Source organism: Bemisia tabaci, chromosome 9, assembly GCF_918797505.1.
Source record: "Bemisia tabaci chromosome 9, PGI_BMITA_v3".
In the NCBI taxonomy this organism is placed as follows: domain Eukaryota; kingdom Metazoa; phylum Arthropoda; class Insecta; order Hemiptera; family Aleyrodidae; genus Bemisia; species Bemisia tabaci.
In genome coordinates this window covers 38615051-38637203 of record NC_092801.1, presented here as the reverse complement: position 1 = coordinate 38637203, position 22153 = coordinate 38615051, and the positions used below count along the sequence as shown (strand labels likewise).

Here is a 22153-nt window from a genome sequence, read left to right as displayed (position 1 = left end):
TTTTTTAAATTTTGAAAGTAGATAGCTGCCAATAAGTACTGAAGTAATCTAAAAACAGAGAACTTCTAAATTTTTTTTATTATAAAGAAAGTTGTCAAGTTCGTATTTCAGCGCCGTCGTGAGCATCCAATCAGAAAGCTCAGATCAGTTCATGATCATGTTGACGTCAACGATGACGTTTCAAGATGGAATCCGCCTTAACACTGCGTCATCTTTGTTTACTACATCAACAAGTCAATTTCGAATACAAGCTAAAGCCGAAGCCTTTTTGTATCCGCAGAAGTACCATTTTTTGGGTACTTTTTCTGTTATTTTCAGTCGGAACTAAATTTTATACAGCTGCAGTGATTCTGTGTTTAGTATTTTTTCATTAGTTTTGTTAATAATCGCATCAAGATGCTGAAAGACAAAGAAGTCGCCGAGAAGAAGGCTACCAAAGTCGAGAAAGAAGAGCTGGTAAGTCTCTAATTTCTCCGAGTTTTATCAATTCTTACGTTCGTTAAGAATATTTTCGCTATTTCCTTCTTAATTACGCACCTTTTGCTCAATTTTTTGCCTTGATTTTGCCCTCAATCACGGTACATTTTCTAATGTGCCTGCTGAGTCATTCATGTTTTGAGGTTAGGAATTGAATGTGATAAAGACTATCATACACAATCTAAACGTCGTTTATAATGAAGAACCGCTTTAATCACGAGAAATGTAAGTGAAATGGTTGAAGTTTCACTCCTAATAGTTTTCAATGTAAACTGTGAAACTGCGACACTCCCGAAGCTAGATTAATGACTCGGACAGATCGTTACATCTGACAATGAATGCATTGCTGTCATACGACGAATTAAAGCTGAAAAAATTTGGAGTACATAATAGTCTAGATCAATCTGGGTAGCAGTAACTTTTTCTTCCCTCCTATTTTTCCCGACTTATATCCAGGCCCCTTCTTTACCATGCACTGAAATGGGGCCATAGCACCATTAGCTGAGGAAACAGTAATTTTTTAAAAGGCGAAGCGGAACTTTGCCCGTAATGCAAAAATTCAGGGACAAAATATATGGTGGCGTTTAGTACTTACCGCTTCCCCTACGTAAAGTTGCAGTCAAGGGCTTAAAACAGATTGCGGTCAGCATAATTTCTAGACCTTCTGGACTACCTGTAGGTATTGTTTCTAAGTCTGAGAAGAGGGAAAATTCAGACCAAGGGATTTAATATGGCTACAGAATTAAGCATCTTTTTGTCGTGTTCTTAAGTACTAGAACTTATGCATTGTATGTTAAGACAAACATCAATCTCCGATTAGCTCTGAATTTGCACCACCCAACAGGTTATACATGCAGTCAGGTGGCACCACTGGTGAATGTTACATAAACAATAATTTGACGTTTGTCTCAACATACGATGCGCGAGCTCTAGATATTGAAATGTGGCAGCTCTCTCATCATTTGAACAGTCTGATGTAGGTCTGAGTGTTATGCATCGGTCGGTCGATTTCATTATTTATCTAAACTTGGATAATTTAGTTACATTGAAACTGATGAAAGTGCCGGAATCAGTTTGACACTCTGAAAAATCTGCTACCAACGCAAATCTTATAAGCAGTGTAAATTCTCCTCTTAACTTTAATGTGATATTATTTTTTTTTCTGTTTTCAGTCCGAGGAAGACAAGCGCTTACAAGAAGAATTGAATATGCTAGTGGAAAAAGTAAAGGTAAAGTCAACCTCTTGTATATGTCTCCAGACTTTTTATTATGTGTCTACAGTCTCTATTTTCTCCTTTACCAAATTTCTTTTAACAAACCTAAAACTCCATAGATACCTACAGAACAATTCACCTACTTCTCAAAATGAAAATTTCAGGTTGCCTCAGCCCTAGCTTACTAAGACTTGTATCATATTGAAAGTAATAATTAATTATTGTTTGCAGTTATTTAGAAACCTCAAGCTGTATCCATAGTTTTTACGCTGCAATGCTCATTTTGTCTTGATGTATATAACGATGGGGGGTTAGGAAGGATGAAGACTCATTTGGAAGCTTCACATCACTGTTGGGCGTATTTGTGCGCGTAAACGGTATGCGTATCATTGCTTCTAGCATAAAAACTTTCTATTGTCTAAATATATAACCTGACCATAACATCAGAATTTTACCCATAGCATGTTAAATATTCTCTAACTGTTCTCAGGGCCCAGATGCTGCCTTGTACCTTCCAGCATTAGAATCACTACGAACGCTAATTCGCTCATCAACAACTTCAATGACTAGCGTTCCAATGCCCCTGAAATTCCTGCGTGATCACTATGGAACTTTGAAAGAGGCTGCAGAAAACATGAAAGACAAGAAAGCACAAGACCTCTGCTGCAGTATTGTCAGTGTGCTTGCCATGGGTCAAGATCTTCGCGACTCTCGGGAGTCGCTCAAGTATTGTCTGAAGGCTAATCAGACAGATGTCGGAGACTGGGGTCACGAATATGTTAGGTAAGTTTTACAGTCTTGTCATTCAGTTAACCATGTAATCTGCTTAACACACATTATCTGCACAAGAGCCAAAACATTTTTTCAGATCTAAAAAAGATCGATAAAAGTTTTTCTGTGCAATCTGACCAATTTTTAGCTCCGAACAGGTTAGTCGACAGTTCATCACGAATGATAGACCTGAACCTATTGAAAATTAAAACGTGGTCACTTGTACTGGTGCATGATGAAAGGCTCCTCTAACATTTTGAGACTGAAAATAACCACAGAAGTCAAACTCATCCTGCGTTTCGGCCCTTTGAAGTTTGTAGTTCAAGTAATGTAGTTTTTAAAAACAAAAATTTAAAATTCTAACCTGCCATGTTTGAAGCACAAAATTACAATCTGCTGGATTAAAGAACTAAACCTCCATTTAACTTTTTGTCTCCTATTGGTCAAAAAATGAATGAAACCTCTGCCTTTGAAAATCATGTTTTGGCTCTTCTGCCCAAATTTGATGTGAAAGTAAATTGGTAAAAACTTGTACTTACATCCCTAATATTTCTTTTTTGCCTCTCAACTTGATTATACTAATTTTTCCTTTATCCTCAATTTTTAGGCAGTTGGAAGGTGAGCTGGCTGAAGAATGGGATCTCCAAGAGACGGAAGCAGACAAAATGAAGTTGCTGCCTCTGATCGAGAATATCATCCAATTCGACATGAAGCACAATGCAGAGATCCAAGCTTGTGATCTTGTAATGGAAATAGATCAGCTGAACTTGTTGGACAAATATGTGGATAAATCTAACTATCAGCGTGTTTGCTTATACTTTTTGAAGTAAGTCTTGTTTTTTTTTTTCGGTCTTCTTAATTTCAAAATGAGCCATTATGTAATAAATGCTAGATCTTACAAAAGTAAGGCTCGTTGATTGATAAAATTTTTTCCTAAAATAATGCTACATTTTCAATAATTTGGAAAATTTTAACCGAATATTTGAAAAAATCTGAAAATTTCAGCAAATATGTGAAGATACTCAAAAGTTTCAACACTGAGAGGGTTTTCTGTCTGGAAAATCTGAAAAGTTAAGGAATTTACAGCAACTTGGAAAAGTGGTGTTTTGACAAAGTTTGTTTTAAAAAGTCAAATTTTGGAGTCGGGGGAAGCCAGAGAATTGGATACGAATACGAAATAATAAACCCTGAATCATGTAAGTAAAAATAGGAGATTGCAGGAAGGGGCTGTCATTCTGCAATTTTCTGCATGGCTGCCTCCAAAATTTTCCCTTTTCTTGCCTCATCACTACTTTCGCCAGAGTTATTTTTTAAAGATCTTTTTATTGCTGTTTTTTTTTCTTCCTTCATATGGTTTGATATCTCTCCATACTAGCATTATTATTAAGTATTATTATTAAGTATACCACCCTCTGTGTAGTTGCTAATTCAATCAATGAAGGAAAAATCAATACATGCTGTGTCGTCACTTTTACAATTTGCCTCAATTTATTTCTTCTTTTCAGTTGTGCGTGGTACGTGGACGAAAGTGATCGTGGTAACATTTTGAAGCTGATAATGGACTATTACATGCGTTTCCAGGAGTATCCTCGCGCACTGTGCCTTGCAATGCAGCTTAATCAAATTGATGTCATGACTGATATCTTCAATCATTGCTCAGATCCGTAAGTGTCTCCATGTTAACCCATTCCCTTAACAATTAATTTTGCATGCCCGCGCACAGAGCTACTATTTAATTTTGCTGTAAAAAGCTGTATTTGGTTTCTTCTTAGTTTTCTGCTTTTCCTGATAATTAGGAGCAAGTTTTTGGCCTAATTCTTATTAGTTATAACTAGAAGGATGTTTATATGAATAAATTTGCCTGGATGTTGCACTTTTTCTGCAGTAAGTCAGCTTATGTTAGGGGAATTTCCTGAGAAAAAAAAAAAATGTTAAATTTAGGAGAAAAATCTTATTTATTGTAAGAAAAAGTACATGCAATGAGCCACATAACTCTTAAAACATATGCTCAAATAAGATCTAAGCACCAATTAGCACCAAAATAAGAAAAAAGAGCGAAAATAAGCTTACATCTCGTTGTTGTGATTCATTGATAACAAGAAAATAAACAGAGAGCAAGTTTCGAGGTTATTCCAATCTTCCACATTTTCAAACTAACAAAATTCCCTATATTCGGGGAAATTACCGTACAAAACCAATACAGGTTGGTCACACTACTTCTAGTTACAACATCTGTCGATTTACGTGGCGCTATCTATCGTGAAAACATCAAAACACGGCAATACGCGTAGCCAAGTTGCATGACGAGTGGGACTCGTCATTTCACGTTTGTCCCGGCGCGGCCATGACGAGTCAGGCTCGTCATATTAAGGGAATGGGTTAAGCATCTCATCTCACTTTATTTTTAAATTTTGACTTGCAATACTTTTGTATCAAAATTGAACTATCACTAGCATATTTTAAATTCTGTGCATTGCTTCAAATGTAAATAAACATTTTATACCAGAAACTTACCCTTAAAATTTGGTATTTCCTTAGTACTACTAGTTAGATTCCTTCACATAGAATATGAGCAATTAGTTCACAGCGTCCAAAAGATGCTTTAAAAAAAATCAAAATTATAACGAACTACTTGAACATTTGCAGTAGAAAGCGAAATTTCAATGTAGATTATCAGGTGTGTGATAAATATTCTGTACTTTCCAAAACTGTGCTTTACTTGTACTGTACTTGTTACTTTTTGTACTTTCCACATTCCAATTTGTTTGTGAAATTTTACTTATTTTCTTCAACAATGTCTGTTTAGTGGAATGTCTTTAAAGTCATCATCAATTCAACTCATAAGCATATCTCAGCAGCTATGCTGCCGATTTTGGGTGTAAATATTCTTGGCAGAATGTTGTGAACCTCTTTCTTGATGGTAAATCAGGGGTACTAAAACGTGGGGGGGAAAAAATGAGATAAAAATGTGATGGAAATAGGCAGGCCATCAGGGGTTTTAAAAATGAGAACGTTGGAATGGTGAATAATGTACGCTGCAAACTTGTGCTTAATTGCAAGGGGAAAAAAGAAAATAATTCATCACTTTGAAGTTAAAAAAATGAAAAAAAATTAGAAGTCTCAAACAGAGGAACCAATTGAAAATGAGAAGGCTAAACATTTTCTCATCCCCACCGTATATTCATGCCAGATTAATTAACTTTGTTTTTCTCTTCATATTTATTTTCATACAGCATCATGAGGAAGCAGTTAGCGTACATGGTTGGTCGCCAGCAGATCACTTTAAATTTGAGTGATGACCTTGCAGACAGTCAAGACTTGATAACGATAATGTCAAACACGCACGTCAATGACAATTTTCACACTTTGGCCCGTGAGGTAAGTTCTACTTCATTTTTTTTAAAAAAAAAATCCAAATGAATGAATTTTTCATTTTTACACCTCTGATATTAGGTTATGAAGCACTCAATTTACCATTTTCAGGCATTACGTAATTACCTATGTGAACAAATCTGGTTTGAAAAATGTGTATCCAAATACTCCAAAGAACCTAAATAACCTGTCATTTCTCTCTCTGTATTTAGCTCGACATCATGGAGCCAAAAACTCCGGATGAAGTCTACAAAACATGGTTAGAAGGACTCGTGCTGCGTCCGACTTACAACTTGGATGTTCCTGTTGATTCAGCACGACACAATCTAGCGTCCACGTTCGTCAATGCTTTTGTGAATGCTGGTTTCTCTCGGGATAAGCTTGTATCGGTCGAAGATGGAAACAAATGGATGTTCAAGAACAAACAACATGGTACTAACCCAAAGCCAGTTATAATCACCTCCCAAAGACAAGGAATAATAAATTTTAAAATATAACCTGTACTTATTCTTAGACAAAAATAACCCTTTTTCTGTAGAATAATGAATTTGTTGAAATCTGAGCTACTTTAAAGACAGTGCTTCAAGACATTCAATATTTTTAGAACTAAATTTTGAGAATGTTTCGTTAACTTTTTATTGATCTATCCCTCTAGGCCTATCATGAACTTTAGTTTTCCTGGTAGGTATTAGCCTTATTGGCCCACTAAGCCCAGCTAATATGGCCTGTATTGATTGTCTACGCAGGTCTCTCTTACAACTGTGCATACTTTCTTTGTAACCAGCCGATATAGAAGAGGAAAGAATATTATAATTTTCTAGAAAAGTGATGCATGTAGTCTTTTTCTCTCTTAGTGATGACAGTTCTTTTGCATTAATTATTTTACCTCTTGCTCTGGTGGGCCCAGTCTGGTTACTTCCGTACTTAACTGTAAAATACTTCCGTTTTTTCCCCCCTAATTTTTTTTCTTTCTTTTTTTTCAGGAATGTTGAGTGCTTGTGCATCCCTAGGTCTCATTCACTTGTGGGATGTTGACGGCGGTCTGACTCCTATTGATAAGTACCTCTACACAGCCGAAGAATACATCAAGGTAAATCAATGCATTTTCCAATTGAATCGGCCAATTACAAAAGGGCTCAAGTGCCAAAAATGAGAATTCGAGAAAAATGGTTATAATTGTTTTAATTGACCCCTCATAAGTAAATCTCAGAGCTTTAAAATACTATAGCGATGAATTAATTAATCTCATTATTACTTAATCTGTAATTTAAATTGGGTTGGTTCATACAGTTTCTACTGCTTCTCTCGTATTTTTATTTCTGGCGCTTGAGCCCTTTAGTAACTGACCGATTCAAATGTGAGGATCATTGTTGCATTTTCTTTCAATCATTCTTCTTCCTAAAAATCCATCACTCTTCCTCTTTGAAAGGATACTGTGTATTTTGGAGAACCATTACATCTTCAAACCCCTAGCCCTCCTGTAGAATAGTATTCTTAAGTACACACAAAAAAAAATTTGTCAGAATAATTTGGAATGTAAAATACTAAGACTGAAATTATGAAAAAACTAATTAAAAAAGAAACATCAATGAACATTTGCGATGATCCCATTTTAAGTTTGCACTTTCAGTGCTATTCAGTCAATCGATCCTTTTAATGTATCTACTAAGGCTTTTATCCTAAATTCATTTAATTAATCGTTGAATAGTGCCTATGATACTGAATCTAAGATTCTGTGATGAAATATTACTGAAAAACCTTTGACTATCATAGAGGAATTCTCTTTTTCAATGACTGATACGTGATTTTGATTTTTTTATTTGTAGTCGGGTGCTCTGCTTGCCCTTGGTATCGTCAACTGTGGAGTAAGGAATGAGTGCGATCCTGCTTTGGCCCTCCTGTCCGATTATGTTTTGCATGAAAGCGTTACTTTGAGAATTGGAGCTGTACTAGGTTAGTATCTACAATCATTCTGTATGCTAAAGGAAAATGATGCATAAAGAATCTTAATTAGATGAGTAGCTAGTAGCTTCAATTAAATTATCTCCGAATAAGATCTTTCTACAAGTCTGTAGATATATTCTGTGACCTCTAAGTTTCATTCTGTTAGATCTACTACCTGTGTTTGCTAAACAATTTTATTATGTGTCGTATAATTTTATTTTTTAAGATTGCATAGTGTAATATCTGTGTCCTAAAGTGTCTGCGTCTCCTAAATCTTTTAATAGAGTATTATAAAACATCTGAGTGCAGAATCGCCGGAAAATGTTCTTCAAAAATGAAGTTGCACAAATTTTGCACAATACCTTTAGATGATCAGTCGAAAATATAAAAATTAAAATTTGCATTTTTGCAAATCAGGATAAAAAGTATTTTAAAAGTTAGGGAATTTTTCTGCGAAACCTTGACTTTTTTTCTCCCACCCGAAACATCACAATTTTCAATTTCAAGGAAATATCTGCTTAAATTTTTGTGAGGCGAATTTTCATGAGAGATATTGCCGTCCCCCTCCTAAAAAACCATTATAAAGGTCTGAGAATTTCATGTACAAAAATCCTTAAAAGTCAAGGAAAATTTGGAAAATTTGAAATTCAATGAAACTTTTCTCTCTGCTTAAGAAGATACCTGGTTTTGTAGTACCCTGATCATTTTGCATTTGAATTCCTTGAATTAAACACCGATTGAAGTTGAGTAAGCAAAAAAGCAGTCGTAACTGGAAGTACAAAACTGTTTAAAAGATAGATGAACACTCTCTCAAAGAATGCGATTTTCCTTTCGCTAAACTTATGTGTTTCTTTTTTTCTCAGGTCTCGGACTCGCGTATGCTGGTACAAAGAGGTCCGACGTTGTATCCCTTCTTTTACCCGTAATGACAGACAAGAAGTCAACATCAGAAGTGGTTGCCATGACCGCTCTAGCTTGCAGTTTAATCACCGTCAGCACAGGAGATTCAGAGGTTGTCTCGACCATTCTTCAAGTTCTGCAAGATATGCCCAATACTGAGCTCCTTCAAGGGCCGTACACAAGGTTTTTACCTTTGGCTCTTGGTATTTGTTGCTTAGGTGAGTAAATAAACCGATTATATTCAATGTAATTTCAGTGTTGTATGAGTTTCTGCTCCTCCTCCACCAGCAGACCGTAATTATCACCGCTTACGAGTCCTTTGATAGGAAAAATCTGCGAAGTTCAACTTAAAAAATGATCTACCATGAAGGATTTCTTTCATGTAAAATTCTGCTATCAGTTAATTTAATTAACACCTATCTTTTGTGTTCAAAAATTCTTTGATAATTCAATTTTATGCATTTTGAAATTTTCACTAAACTATTAGATTGCCGACAGCTGTACTTCCTGTGGAAAATTATTTTCATGTTTTGCTTAGATTTTCAATTTGCCACTGATGCTTGGTTTTTTGTGACATTGTGATAGCTTTGCTTTAATGATGATTTTAATGTCAACTCATGCATTTTACTTTCTCTACAGGTAAAAAATCAGCAACGGAAGCTGCAGCCGCTGTTCTAGAAGTCTTTCCAGATCCATTCAAATCGATGGCATTAGTTACATTGAAAATGTGCGCCTTCGCAGGCACTGGTGATGTTTTAGTAGTTCAAGATTTCCTGCATATTTGTAGTGAGCATTATTCTGCCGACAAGGTTAGATTTTCTCTAATGTTTTATTTTATTCAGCACTGATATGCCTTCAGTGTTTTTCTGTTGTATGTAATGGATTTTTTTAATTACAAATTTTTATTTGAATGGTGTTCTTGTGCCATTTTGGGTGCAATGTCTAATTTTTTATCATCATTTTGATTAACATTTTTGTAATATTTAATAATAATACATATATATTTGATCCTTTGAATTAAATCTGACGATCCTTGCTTTACACAGGAAGGAACCGTATGTAAGAAATAATAATGTTTCAACGATAAAGTAGGAGTTTGAAAATGCTGGGTCTTGCTCTCAGGCAGACGCATGTTAATGTGGGAAGGTACTAAAAATTTAGTAGGAAAAGTTAAAAGAGAAATGAAGAAAAATCATCTTCTTTTAAATTGTTGGGAAATTTTGTGATCGACTGATATGAAAAATGTGAAAAGCCGGCGGGCGGGTATGTGAAATATAGAAACGTGGAAGATTGCACCTCTGCGAATAAGGAGTAAACACTTCTGCATCACAGATAAAAGAGAAATTATTGGTCTCCAAAACTTTTTGTAAGATAATCATCAGGGTGTTCAGTAACACTTATTTTTTAAACCAGCAATATCAAAATTATTGTGTTCTATATTTACGTGAGAAATTTTATCGTTTGATTTTCAGAAAGAGGACAGCAAGGACAAGAAGGATTCTCCGAGCACAAGCGGGGGTTCCAGCTCAAGCAGTGATAAGGACAAGAAAGATTCCAAAGATAAAGATAAGGACAAGGATAAAGATGACAAAAGCAAAGATAAGAGCAAGGACTTGTCATCGAAGCAAGCTGTGGCTACATTAGCAGTAGCGGTTGTCGCCATGGGTGAGCAAGTAGCCGAAGAAATGACGACAAGAATCTTCGGCCAGCTCGTAAGCTCCACATTTTTCTATGCATTTCTCAATAATTTTTGAAGCTTTCTCTGTTACTTTTTTTTTATAATGCCTGACCAAAACATTCTAATCTATTTCACCTGTCGTGCACTGTCCGTCCATTTCACTGAGAGGCCAATATAGTTAGTTTCATCAATGTTTGCTAGATCATAAACTCTATCTAAATTTTCAGCCTTGTACTTACTTAAAATTATTTGGAATGTAAAAGTAATGGGGGAAAATTTTTTTCTTTTATTTCTCTCTCAAAAAACTAGAACAATGAATTTGTCCTCATCAAATAGCAGACGCAGTGTCAACATCAGTTTCTTTTTTTTTATTTCCTCATGTTTAAAATCAAGGTATAAATTTCTATTTTTGTCGTGAGTTAGGTGTAATATTAACGTTAAGGTAAAACAAATTATGTACAAATAAAATTCTTCTGGTGCAGTTTGAACCTTTGAAACTGGACAGCTTTATACCTTTTTCAAGCATTTATCTCTCGAAAGTTTTGTTGCATCTCTTTTATTCTGAATAGCCTGAGTTATTTTATGAATCATTCAGAACATATTTGCTCTGTGTTTGACGTAATAATGTAAAAATTGCATTAACTCAAGACTGAACTTTTTCTATTTTTTTTTCCAGGGTCGGTATGGAGAACCAACTGTCCGTCGAGCGGTCCCTCTAGCAATTGCGCTCTCCTCAATATCAAACCCGCAACTAAGTGTAATAGATGTCTTGAATAAGTATTCTCACGATTTAGATGAAGAAGTAGCTCACAATGCTATCTTTTCAATGGGTCTTGTAGGTGCTGGAACCAACAATGCTAGGTCAGTGTCTCTCATAATTTAGGTTTTGATATTTGAATCAGTGAGTTGGAAAACACACCAACTTGGGTTTTTTTCGATTTTCACTTTTTTACGGTTTATTAACACTTATAGATAGAAGCATCTGCACGCAAAAGGATATTTCGAAATTGCAATCGGAAGTGCTCAAAACAGCGACGGGAAAAGGGAAAAATCGAAGTATTTCATTGGAAATACCAATTTTTTGCCATTTCAAGGGAAATGGGTGACCATCTGATTTTGCGGTTTTCTTTTTTCTGTTCAGTATACCTTGTACCAATAAGTTATATAAATATTCAAGCGTTATTCAGGTCGAAAAATATACATTTTTCAGGGCAGACCATGAAAAATCAGTATCTGAAAGTCGGTGAGAACGAAAATACATCAACTCGGAAATTTTTAAACGCTTAATTCTCTGTCATCAAACATGGTGTATCGATTTCAACTTGGTGCTTTACAAAGGCTCTAAGTACTTGTCCTTTGGCCCTAAAAAGGTTTTTCTTAAACTATTTTCTTCTTCCGCTGCTCAGTTTTAGGTGTTTCCTGAACAATTTTTTTTTTCCGAGTTGGTGTGTTTTCGAACTCACTGATTCATTTATCGTAATGACTAATCTATGTTTCTGGATACATCAAACAGTTTTATTTTCAACCGCCATAAGGTAGATCTAAAAATAGATTTCAACAGGCGGAAGCAAACTGTGCTGGCGAGTATTACAAAGAAAATACTCAATGCAATTAAACTGATATTTTTTTAAGGGCTCAAGCTCCAAAATCTAAGTTTAAAAAAAACGGAATTTTATTTGCTATATGGTGTGTGTTCTATCTTTTCAGCCCAGCATTTTGATTATTTATTCGTAAAATTATTGCGTTTGTTTTTTAGGTTAGCTACTATGTTAAGACAATTAGCCCAGTACCACGCCAAAAATACTGGTCACCTATTCATGGTACGAATTGCGCAAGGTCTTACACATTTAGGAAAAGGAACGCTATCTCTCTGTCCATACCACACAGATAGGCAGATCATGAACCCTGTAGCCGTAGCTGGATTATTAATCACATTGTTTAGTTTTCTGGATACGAAAAATAGTAAGTACTTTTGAAACGTTTTCATATTTTGTGATTTGCATTTGGTTTCTCCGAGGATTTCCTAGGATAAAGTGTATGAGTTATAAGTAATTCTCACGTCCATGGAACATCAAATTCGAACCAAACTGGTGCAGAGAATTAAAAATGTCGAACGAAGTTTTTACTAAAGCAATGGTTTTTCATTTCATTGATTCTTGCTGTTTTCCACCAGAATAGAATGGCTTGGCTGTGTCGTACAAACCTTCATTTTTAAGTAGTTTTCAAAATTATTCTTATTTTCAATAAATGATGATACTTAATATTTTACCATCTTTCGGGGCTGAGCTTCCTGATGCAATTTTTTTGTCTGATATTAATTGAATAAAATAACAATTGCAGAAAGGAAAATATTATTGATCCACCAGCTGATATTTTTACATTGAATGAATGATGATACTAAATATTTTACCATCTTTCGGGACTGAGCTTCCTGATGTCATAATTTTATCTGATTCTGTTCAAAGAATATCAAATGCCGACCAAATTAAACACATAAATTCCACCATCTTATTTCCTAGTTTTGTTAAATGATGATACTAAATTTTTTACCATCTTTCGGGGCTGAGCTGCCTGATGCCACTCCTTCGTCTGATAACATTACTTTACATTACCAAAAAGAATTGAATGCAATGGGAAGAAAAAAAAAAAAAAACAGACTCACCAGCTGCAAATAATATTTTTAATAAATGATGATACTAAATATTTTACCATCTTTCGGGACTGAGCTTCCTGATGTCATCTTTTTATCTGAGCTTGCTCAAAGAACATCAAATGTCAACCAAATTAAACATGTGAATTCACCAGCATTATTTCTGTTTTAATTTAATGATGATACTAAATTTTTTACCATCTTTCGGGGCTGAGCTTCCTGATGCAATTTTTTTGTCTGATAATAATTGAATGAAGTAATGCAATTTTTTGTCTGATAATAATTGAATGAAATAACAATTGTGGAAAAGAAATTATCGATTCACCAGGTGTAATGTTTACATTGAATGAATGATGATACTAAATATTTTACCATCTTTCGGGACTGAGCTTCCTGATGCCACACCTTTATCTGATAAAATTACATGAAAGTATTGAATGTAATCAAAAGAAAAAAAGGAAAGAAGAGAAAAAATAACAGATTCACAGCTGACAGCACTATTTTTATTTTTTATGAATGATGATACTAAATATTTTACCATCTTTCGGGACTGAGCTCCCTGATGTCATCTTTTATCTGATCCTGTTCAAAAAACATCAAATCTCGACCAAATTAAACATGTGAATTCACCAGCATTATTTCTGTTTTCATTGAACGATGATACTGAATTTTTTACCATCTTTGGGTCCAAGCCTCATGATGCCATTTTTTCGTCTAATTTAATTCCAAAACCTTTAAATGACAACTAAATAAAACATGTAAATTCATATCAGCATGATTTCTGTTCTTGTTAAATGTTGATACTAAATATATCGTCGTTTCCTCGGATTTCTGATGATCCCTCTTCATCTGATATCATGTCTTTAAAACATCGGTTGTCAATCATATGAAGTGGACAAAATTAATCACATTTTTTTGTGCATTAATGGTGGCAAATAATAAGTCGTTAATTTCAAGGACTGAGTTTCCAGAAGTCATTCGTTATCTGTAAACATACTGGAATAAATCAGAGTCAAAAAATGACATATTTTTCTTGTTGAACTATGATGATACTATATTTTTTACCATCTTTCGGGGCTGAGCTTCCTGATGCCAATCTATTATCTGACAACAAGCTATAAATTGAGATGCTCTTTTAAAATAGAAATTTGATGATTCACAAATCTCTTTTTATGATTCCTTAATTATTTTAATTGTTTTACCTTTGGCGAGTTCCGAAATTCTGGTGACAATAATTGTGTGATCAATTGTTCACGACGAATAAGCACAACCATCTTTTTCTCCGTAGACAATGATGATACTAAATATTTTACCATCTTTCGGGACTGAGTTCCTGATGCCATCTCATTATCTGACTGTCTGTTCTCGAATGATCTAAAAATGAAAAGGATGGCTTGTTGGAAGAAGTTACAGGGGGTAAAATGAAGAAAAAACAGGGTGTCTACAGGTCTGGCAAACAAGTAATTGTTGTGGAATTTCATCAGATCAGAGAAAAGTAGGGGAATTTTATGTAAAAGACTGGGAATTTTAAAAAACTTGCAACTTGAAATCTGAAAAGATTGAGGTACTATCTCCACAAACGAACTGAAACTCAGTCCAGTTCGAGGTTCAATGCCCTGAGATGCACTCTGAATAATGAATAGAGGAATAATTTCAATGATGCATTTAAATTTAAATTAATTGTATAATTAAGACCTGATGAAAAAAGGTTCACATGTTTCTGTCATCTGTAGTGAAATTATCGCCAAAAATTTCTCATTTTCACTTTAATTCGCTCATCTTGTGGATGTGAAAAGTCAGAGAACTTTGGTAATTTTGTCAGGGAAAATCTGGAAAAATCAGGGAATTTTTGCCTGCTAAGCCTGTTACATAACACCCTGAAAAAATCATTAAAGATCGCAATTAATTAAAATTAATGTGAGCTGTCTGTACCATAGCCAATATCTCTGCTAATTTACAATATTGTATCTGTTTCAGTTATTCTAGGAAAGTCTCATTACTTACTGTACACTTTAGCAACTGCCATGTATCCTAGATGGCTTGTAACTCTCGATGAAGACTTAGAGCAACTTCCAGTTTCTGTCCGAGTAGGCCAGGTAATGATCTACTTAATACTTTAAGCAAGGTTGCCTCAGTCAGGAAATATCAGGGAAAATGACAACAGTGTCAGGAAAAAATTGTCAAGTCACCTTTAGTTGCTATATATTTGTAGAATGGGTGACGATGTCGAACAAATTTTTTGCATGAAAACTGTTTTAAATTATGTCTTTTTAACCGTTTGGCATATCTTTTCTTGTCAGGGAATTTTATCAAAATGTAACGGGAAATCACTAATCAGAAAATTCCAGGAAATTTTTTTTTTTAAATTCTGCAGCAACCCTGCAGATGCGCCTTTTTTTTCAATTTGCCAACATCTATCTAAAGAGTCAATCATTTGAATTTTTCATTGATATTACTTTAAGTAGGTACTAGTAGAAAATTTTAAGTTTGTAAAGAAATGCTTTAATTTGTACGTCGTGTGTATCTTAATACGAATCCTCAAGGTGCTTTTTAAAATTCTGCCGCAAACTTGTCCTTTGTTTTCTTTTCTCTTTCATTTTTAGTTAATGATGAATTCTTTTTGTATACTTTAGGCTGTGGATGTCATTGGAAAAGCTGGAACACCCAAAACAATTGCCGGTGTGCACACTCACACAACACCCGTTTTGCTTGCTGTTGGCGAGAGGGCTGAGCTGGCCACAGACGAATACATACCTCTTACACCTGTCATGGAAGGTTTTGTCATTTTGAAGAAAAAACCACAAGATGCCGAGTAATCAGTTTCAACTGTAGAGACCGAACATTAAACCAAACTGCTTCAACTCCATCCATCATTTTCTTGTAATTTACATAACCAAGTTGTCGAGAGGTAGCTGCAATGTGGAATTTTATTTATGGATCAGGAAATGGAAGAAAAAATTTTCTGTGATTTAGACTCTCCTCAAAGTCTGGTTTTAATTCGAAAGCAGATTTGTTTTGTAATTATTTTGCAAATTGTATGTAAATTAACGAAGAATATAAATTTATGTTTTTGTTCAACAGAGCTTAACTGGCTTTGACCTCATAGGATTTTCGGGATCCTGTGTTTTGGGATTACGACAATTGTATCTCAACGCGCACTTTCTTCTTGGCTCGAAGATGTGCGTAGAATGTTTTAATGCATTTTCTAACTGTACTAACTATTTTTTTATATTTTGCCCTTTAGGATTAATCAGTTTTTTTAGAAAAAGATTATGAAATAAAAAAAAAAAAATTAGTTATTACTTTGTAGATTTATTGCGTGATATGTTTTCATATTTTTTTTTTCCGTTTGTAAATATATATCTTCAAAAAGATGCCACACCTTCTCTTCCTGGTCCTCCTAGACTCAGTTAATTACTTTCAATCGCTGCTTCAAAATCTGATGTGCAATTATGTAAATGTCAGCCGTGATGTTTTTCAAGCTCCCCCCTTCATTTCAAAGCAAGGCTCCTCAAAATCATCTCCAACATCTCCTTTTGAAATCGATTTAAAAAAAGGATTACTGATAAAGTACACAATGATTTCTTTTAAATCAAAGTCTTACAGACTAAATTTTTTCCCCTCTATATCTGTCAGTTCAGTTTACAAAATCTTGCCAATAAATATGTCGGAAATGAGCAGTATGAGATTCAAGTCAAGGAATATGAAATAGTAGTCGAAGTTAGGTATGAACTACTACATATTCCAGGAAGATAATAGGTCCTTATTTCACTCAGTTTGAAATTCAAAAAACGCTTTTGACTATTCAATATCTAATTCAAAGGATGATTTTGAATCTTTGTATAGAGAAGGAGCTTTTTCGTGTTTTAGTGTGAAGTAATAATATGTTATTAATTACTGTTCGCCAAACCCGTCAGAATTAACCCCTTCATGTAAAAATATAGTTCTCAATTTTTACTTTTTTCACTGCACAGTCCGCTTTTCGAAAAGTTAATCACTTGCAGAGTGATCCAAAAGTCCTGCAACACCAGAACCAGACATCACCCCTGTAACTTTTTAAGAAATTGAATTATAGACTTTAATTTGTAAAGGTCCAAGGAAACGACTTTTGGAAACCTGCTCTTAATTATTAAAGGGACCAACCTGAAAAGGTGTGAGGGACTGTTGAATCACCCTGCAGAAGTCTTTAAAAAATTGAGGAATATATCGTCACCTTCTGGTCAAAGTATCACAAGCGCCATGGGACGATTCAAAATTTCCGCCGCCATTTTATTTTTTTACAGAGAAATTGTTGGTTGAATCTGTTGATTGTTGAATTGAAAATTTCATTGAATATCAGCAGCACAAAGAGAATTCAGGAAAATCTTCTGACAGCTTCGTTGAACAATTTCTGTGTAAAAAATAAAATGGCGGCGGAAATTTTTAAACGTCGTATGGCGCTTGTGATACTTTGGCTAGAAGGTGACGATATTATATGAATCAGCCATCCAAGTTTACCCATCTGAAAGTATTTTCTGTGAAAAATATGAGCTTCTAAATTCTGAATTTTCTTTTTTGTTGGTATCTAGTAGCGTTTTCCAATTTTTTTTTTGCTCCAAGAAAGTCTCCTGTTATTTTCCAAGTTCGGAGCAGCTGCCGTTTTAACAGTGAACGAGATTACTTATGCTGAGCATTTACTTCGGATTGTGCAAAAAACTAGTGTTTCCGCCCGGGATCGAACCGGGGACCTTCCGCGTGTTAGGCGGATGTGATAACCACTACACCACGGAAACGCAGTTGTAGGATGGGTCAAAAAAATGAAAAATAAAAGTATAGTTTCTCATGTAACAATTTTATTAAAAAAAAATCAGTCAGTAATTTTGAAATATTCCGCAAGATGCTCCTAAACTTTTTCTCCAACTTTTCTAAGTGATGTCAAAGCTCTCTTACTTTCGAGATGAAGAACGAGCACGAAACTAGTAGATGTCATTGGACAGTCATACTCCCCTTCCCCCTCCCACCCATCCTCCAACCGCTGCCCTCGACGAATCGAGAGGACGGATGTCTGCGTATTCAACCACTAGAGAGCGGCACATTAAGAAGCGCGAAAAACTCCAGAATTCAAATTTGCGGGTCTGCAACCAGCCGCGCGTCACTTATTAATGCCGCAACAATCGGAATGACTATGCTTTCGATAGTATTTCCTCCATTCCTCAATTTTTTTTTCTCATAAACTATCCTCAAATGAAATAAGCTTAAGAGGTTTTACGAGTTAATTTGAATCACAAATCTCTTTTCCTTTTTTTTTCGAGAAATGCAGAGGATTGCAGGAAACTTAAAAATCGCAAGTTTCCACCCTAATTTGACCAGAAAATACGGACAGAATGCATGTTTGAAGACATATTTTTTGCATCAGTTATATTTCCTGCAATTATTTTTATGTTCCTCGTCTCAGAAATTAATGTTTAATACCCCAAAATATAGTGGCATCGAAATTATTCTCGCGGGATGGAACACAGAATTTCGCTTCAAAGAGAGATCATTTTCCTTACCAAATGATTTGATTAAAATGCAATCACAGCACTCCATGCCTCCTTTTAGAATGTGCGGTAAAAAATAATAAATCATGATTGTAAAACATATGTAATGTAATGTATTTTTTTTATTATGTGTACAGTGCAGAAAATACATCGATGTCTAAACTGCGAAACCGGTTTCGGTACGAAGATAACGCATCTCCGTTTGCGACGATGTAGACTTCCGGTCATACTTAATTTTTCTTCGGAAAACACTATAGTCAATTTAGTTTCTTGAGCCCGTATCAGACGATCAAAGTAGATGCTTCAAAGGGGTTCATCTATGCCTTTCTTGGCCCTCTCATTGGCCAGCGGTTTAAGTCGGCAGGGCGAATTTAGGGGGTGGCCATACGGGCCGCGGCCCATGGCGGCAAATTTTGCACTTTTTTTAAATGAAGGTACGTATAAAAAAATCGGATTCCGAAAAAAAATTACAAACGAGAAAAGCGACAAAATCTCTTATTTCCTGAAAGTATAGTAATTTATAATTGTGTCGTCTTTCGGTGATAAGAGACAGCACCTTCAATAAATCGAGTTAAGAGAGAAACCAAACCCCGTAATTTGGCCTGGAGCAGCGCGGCGTAGAGAACAATGATGACGAGGACTTGAGATGAAAAGGAGAAGCCCTCGCGGCGCGGCGGTCGCATGTAAAACATATTAGCGCCTACAGGACTGCATGGATACTTCACGCATTGCGTCAAACACAGTGCGGTCAGCAGCGGTCGACGTGACATGCATAGCGCCTACAAGACTACATGAATACTTCACGCATTGCGTCAAACACAGTGCGGTCAGCAGCGGTCGACGTGACATGCATAGCGCCTACAAGACTACATGAATACTTCACGCATTGCGTCAAACACAGTGCGGTCAGCTCGGCACGGCGCGGCGGCGGAAGTTAAAATTATTAAACCACATTTATGTTTGTTCTTCCATGATTTTTCTGTTAATTTCTCATATATGGAAGGCCTTGTCCACACAGTGGTAGGTTTACGGAACTTAACTTACGCGCCGAGTTCCGTGAACTTTTGCTAGTAGTGTTGACAGGGCTTTCGCAAAAAATGTGTCCAACACGAGTAAACGCGTCTTATATGCACCTCTCCCCTCCGGCACGTTCACTTGATGGTTTTCATTGATGTTTCAAAACGAATGAGAAGGGGGCGGCAAAATACAAGCGGCCCATGAGCGGCAAGTCGGTGAATCCGGGTCTGTAAGTCGGGGCAATCAATGAGTCTCTTTGAAGCCTCAACTTTGATCGTCTGATACGGGCTTTGAGAACTTCAATAATTTTTTTTCTTTTCAAGAATATTCCGTAGAAATTTTAAATTGTATAATTGATTCGTTTCTCTTCGAAAAATTAAATAGGAGCAAAAATTTTGAAACACCGCCATGGAGATATACGTGGTTGTGGTTCCGCATTTCAGCCATCGATATGTTGCGTTGCCACGTTTACTGACGAAATGATTTCTGGGCGTGCATTCTTTCGCGCATCATGTCTTTAACAAAAAATTGTCTATAAGGTGAGGTTGGGTAACTGGGCGGTGGGGTAACTGGGCAGTACCCTCTGTATTTCTACCAGATTAGTGTAAAAATTGTTTTCACTGTTGGCATACCTTCATTATGACGTAAACCATCTAGAACATGTAAACATAACTTCAAAAAAAAATTTATGGTGAATGGTGAAGTGCCGAAAATTGGACAGCTTTTTTTTCAAAACAACGCCGGAGGTGGTCCCGAAAAGAGCCTCATATCTCACTCCCAGCAAGTTTTTTATTCAACTTTGACAATTCTTCTTCATGTATGATGTATTTGTGTTAATGCGTGAGTAATTACAACGTAATTGGATGAAAATACTGGCTGCAAAGGGTTGATGCCCAGTTACCTTGAAAATTTTCCCTTTGTGGGGTAACTGGGCACCCACCCCAAGGTACCTAACTGGGCAGGTGGCAGTGGTGGCACCTGCCCAGTTACCCATTGCAAGGTTGCTGTGCTTCGGTGTTTGTTTACTTCTGAAAATGTCAAAACTAATTGACTATTGTGGACTTTTAAGTGACAAAGACCAATAATCAGGGTTTCCAGCACACTAAACTTCTAACTTCAGCCAATTATAGCATAACTTAAGCATTACTTAATTACATTTTTGCCGCTAACTGTTATGACATCACTTTTAACGACTTAAACATGGTTATATAAATTCAAATGAAATTCTCTGAAACCCTCATGAGAAGGACATTCTTTTCTGGCCAATGAGAATTACAAATAATGCCCCCCTTAAAAATTAAGGAACTTTTTGGCGCCTGACTCTATCCCAGATCAGCCTTGCGGCTTAATTTTTTTTCATTTTTTAAAAATGTATCATGCTTAATCTCACTAAAAGTGGCCAAACAGTGTCCTGGTATACAATACTACTTTATAAGTAGTAATACAGAAAGTTCTAAGCATTTATCTACAAGGAAACAATTTTTTTTTACCGTTATTCAATTCTCGGATTTGAGGGTTTTTTTGCCGCTAACTGTTACGACATCATTCTTAACCACTTAAACATGTTTATATACATTCAAATGACATTTTCTTAAACCTTCATGAGCAGGACATCACTTTCTGGCCAATGAGAATTAAAAATAATGCCCCCCTCAAAAATTAAGGGGGGGTAGTCCAGTTACCCCACGACGTTGGGTAACTGGGTGAAAAAAAACGGGAAATTTTTGAAAATTTGTGGGAAAAAATTGAAAGATGAAATTCGACTTTTGACTCTTCCTACATTTAGACAAGGTGTTGTACTTACTAAAAAAAATTTAAAAGTAGCCTCCACTGTCAATACAATGATGGGAAAAAAATCATGAAGTTGAAATTTTGACATTTTTCTCCGAACTCCTGCCCAGTTACCCAACCTCACCTTAAAATGAAAATTTTCTCTTTTGAAGAGAGGAAAAAACAAACGACCGTGGGTTAAACAAAAATGAAATTTCTGGGGTTTTTTTTTTTTTTTTTTTACTTTCTCGCTCCCCTAGGGTAGAGAGGAAGTATTGTCATCCTCCAAGAAAAAAAAAAAAAAAAAAGTTGAAATTTCATCATTTCTAGACGTTTTAAGGTCCCAGGAGTCAAAATAACCATACTTGAAAAAATGTGTGTCCGTCCGTCCGGCGTCCCCCAAATCTGTCTACAGCGATATCTCAGAATCTATCTGTTCGATTTCATTCAAAATTCTCACAGAACACCATATTTATGGTCTCCTTATGCACGTCCAACGATTTTTGGGGTACGCTAAAATTTGGGGGGGCTAGGGTCAAATTGGGTTAAAGGTCCATTTTCAGCAAAATCACACGGAAAGCTCATTTTGAGGGACCGTAAATTTTGAAAAATGCCTTTAATTCTTTAAAAATGGGCATCAAGCACATCACCTGGGTCATTAATTTAAGTTCCTAAAAGATCTTTGGACTAATCTCAAAATTCAAGGGATTACGAGGCCCAAAAGTAGGGCACTTTGCTCCGCGACATCACACAAACAACTCATTTTCAAAGACTGTAAATTTGAAAAAAAATGCCTTTCATTTCTTCGAAAGTTGGCATAAGAGCACCACCTAGTTCAATA

At 35.7% G+C, this 22153-nt stretch overlaps 2 protein-coding genes and 1 non-coding gene across 3 annotated transcripts in view; 1 reads left to right on the top strand and 2 right to left on the bottom strand.

Annotated features, from left to right (window-relative positions):
* Positions 1–685, bottom strand: part of LOC109034240 (uncharacterized) — a 68652-nt gene extending 67967 nt beyond the window's left edge. Inside the window, exon 1 of the mRNA XM_072303995.1 lies at positions 675–685. The gene's annotated coding sequence lies outside the window, so the exon portion shown is untranslated. The remainder of the gene's footprint in view (positions 1–674) is intronic.
* Positions 235–16380, top strand: Rpn1 (regulatory particle non-ATPase 1). The gene is made up of 16 exons (XM_019047287.2): positions 235–456; positions 1650–1706; positions 2182–2474; positions 3070–3288; positions 3968–4126; positions 5696–5840; positions 6047–6266; positions 6818–6924; positions 7661–7787; positions 8642–8896; positions 9318–9487; positions 10151–10390; positions 11033–11217; positions 12113–12318; positions 14984–15102; positions 15640–16380. Exons 1-16 carry the CDS (start codon positions 397–399, stop codon positions 15820–15822), a joined length of 2745 nt encoding a protein of 914 aa, XP_018902832.1. The 5' UTR covers positions 235–396; the 3' UTR covers positions 15823–16380.
* A 1325-nt stretch (positions 16381–17705) lies between these two features.
* Positions 17706–17778, bottom strand: TRNAV-AAC (transfer RNA valine (anticodon AAC)). The gene has a single exon. It is a non-coding gene; the product is annotated as a tRNA-Val (tRNA).
* Between the last annotated feature and the right edge of the window lie 4375 nt (positions 17779–22153).

Excerpts from the sequence above, each read along its gene's own strand:
- Rpn1 (XM_019047287.2), top strand. The coding sequence starts at position 397 with ATGCTGAAAGACAAAGAAGTCGCCGAGAAGAAGGCTACCAAAGTCGAG. Across the intron at positions 4,127-5,695 it reads TTCAATCATTGCTCAGATCC|CATCATGAGGAAGCAGTTAG; the intron begins GTAAGTGTCTCC and ends ATTTTCATACAG. Across the intron at positions 7,788-8,641 it reads GAGAATTGGAGCTGTACTAG|GTCTCGGACTCGCGTATGCT; the intron begins GTTAGTATCTAC and ends TTTTTTTCTCAG.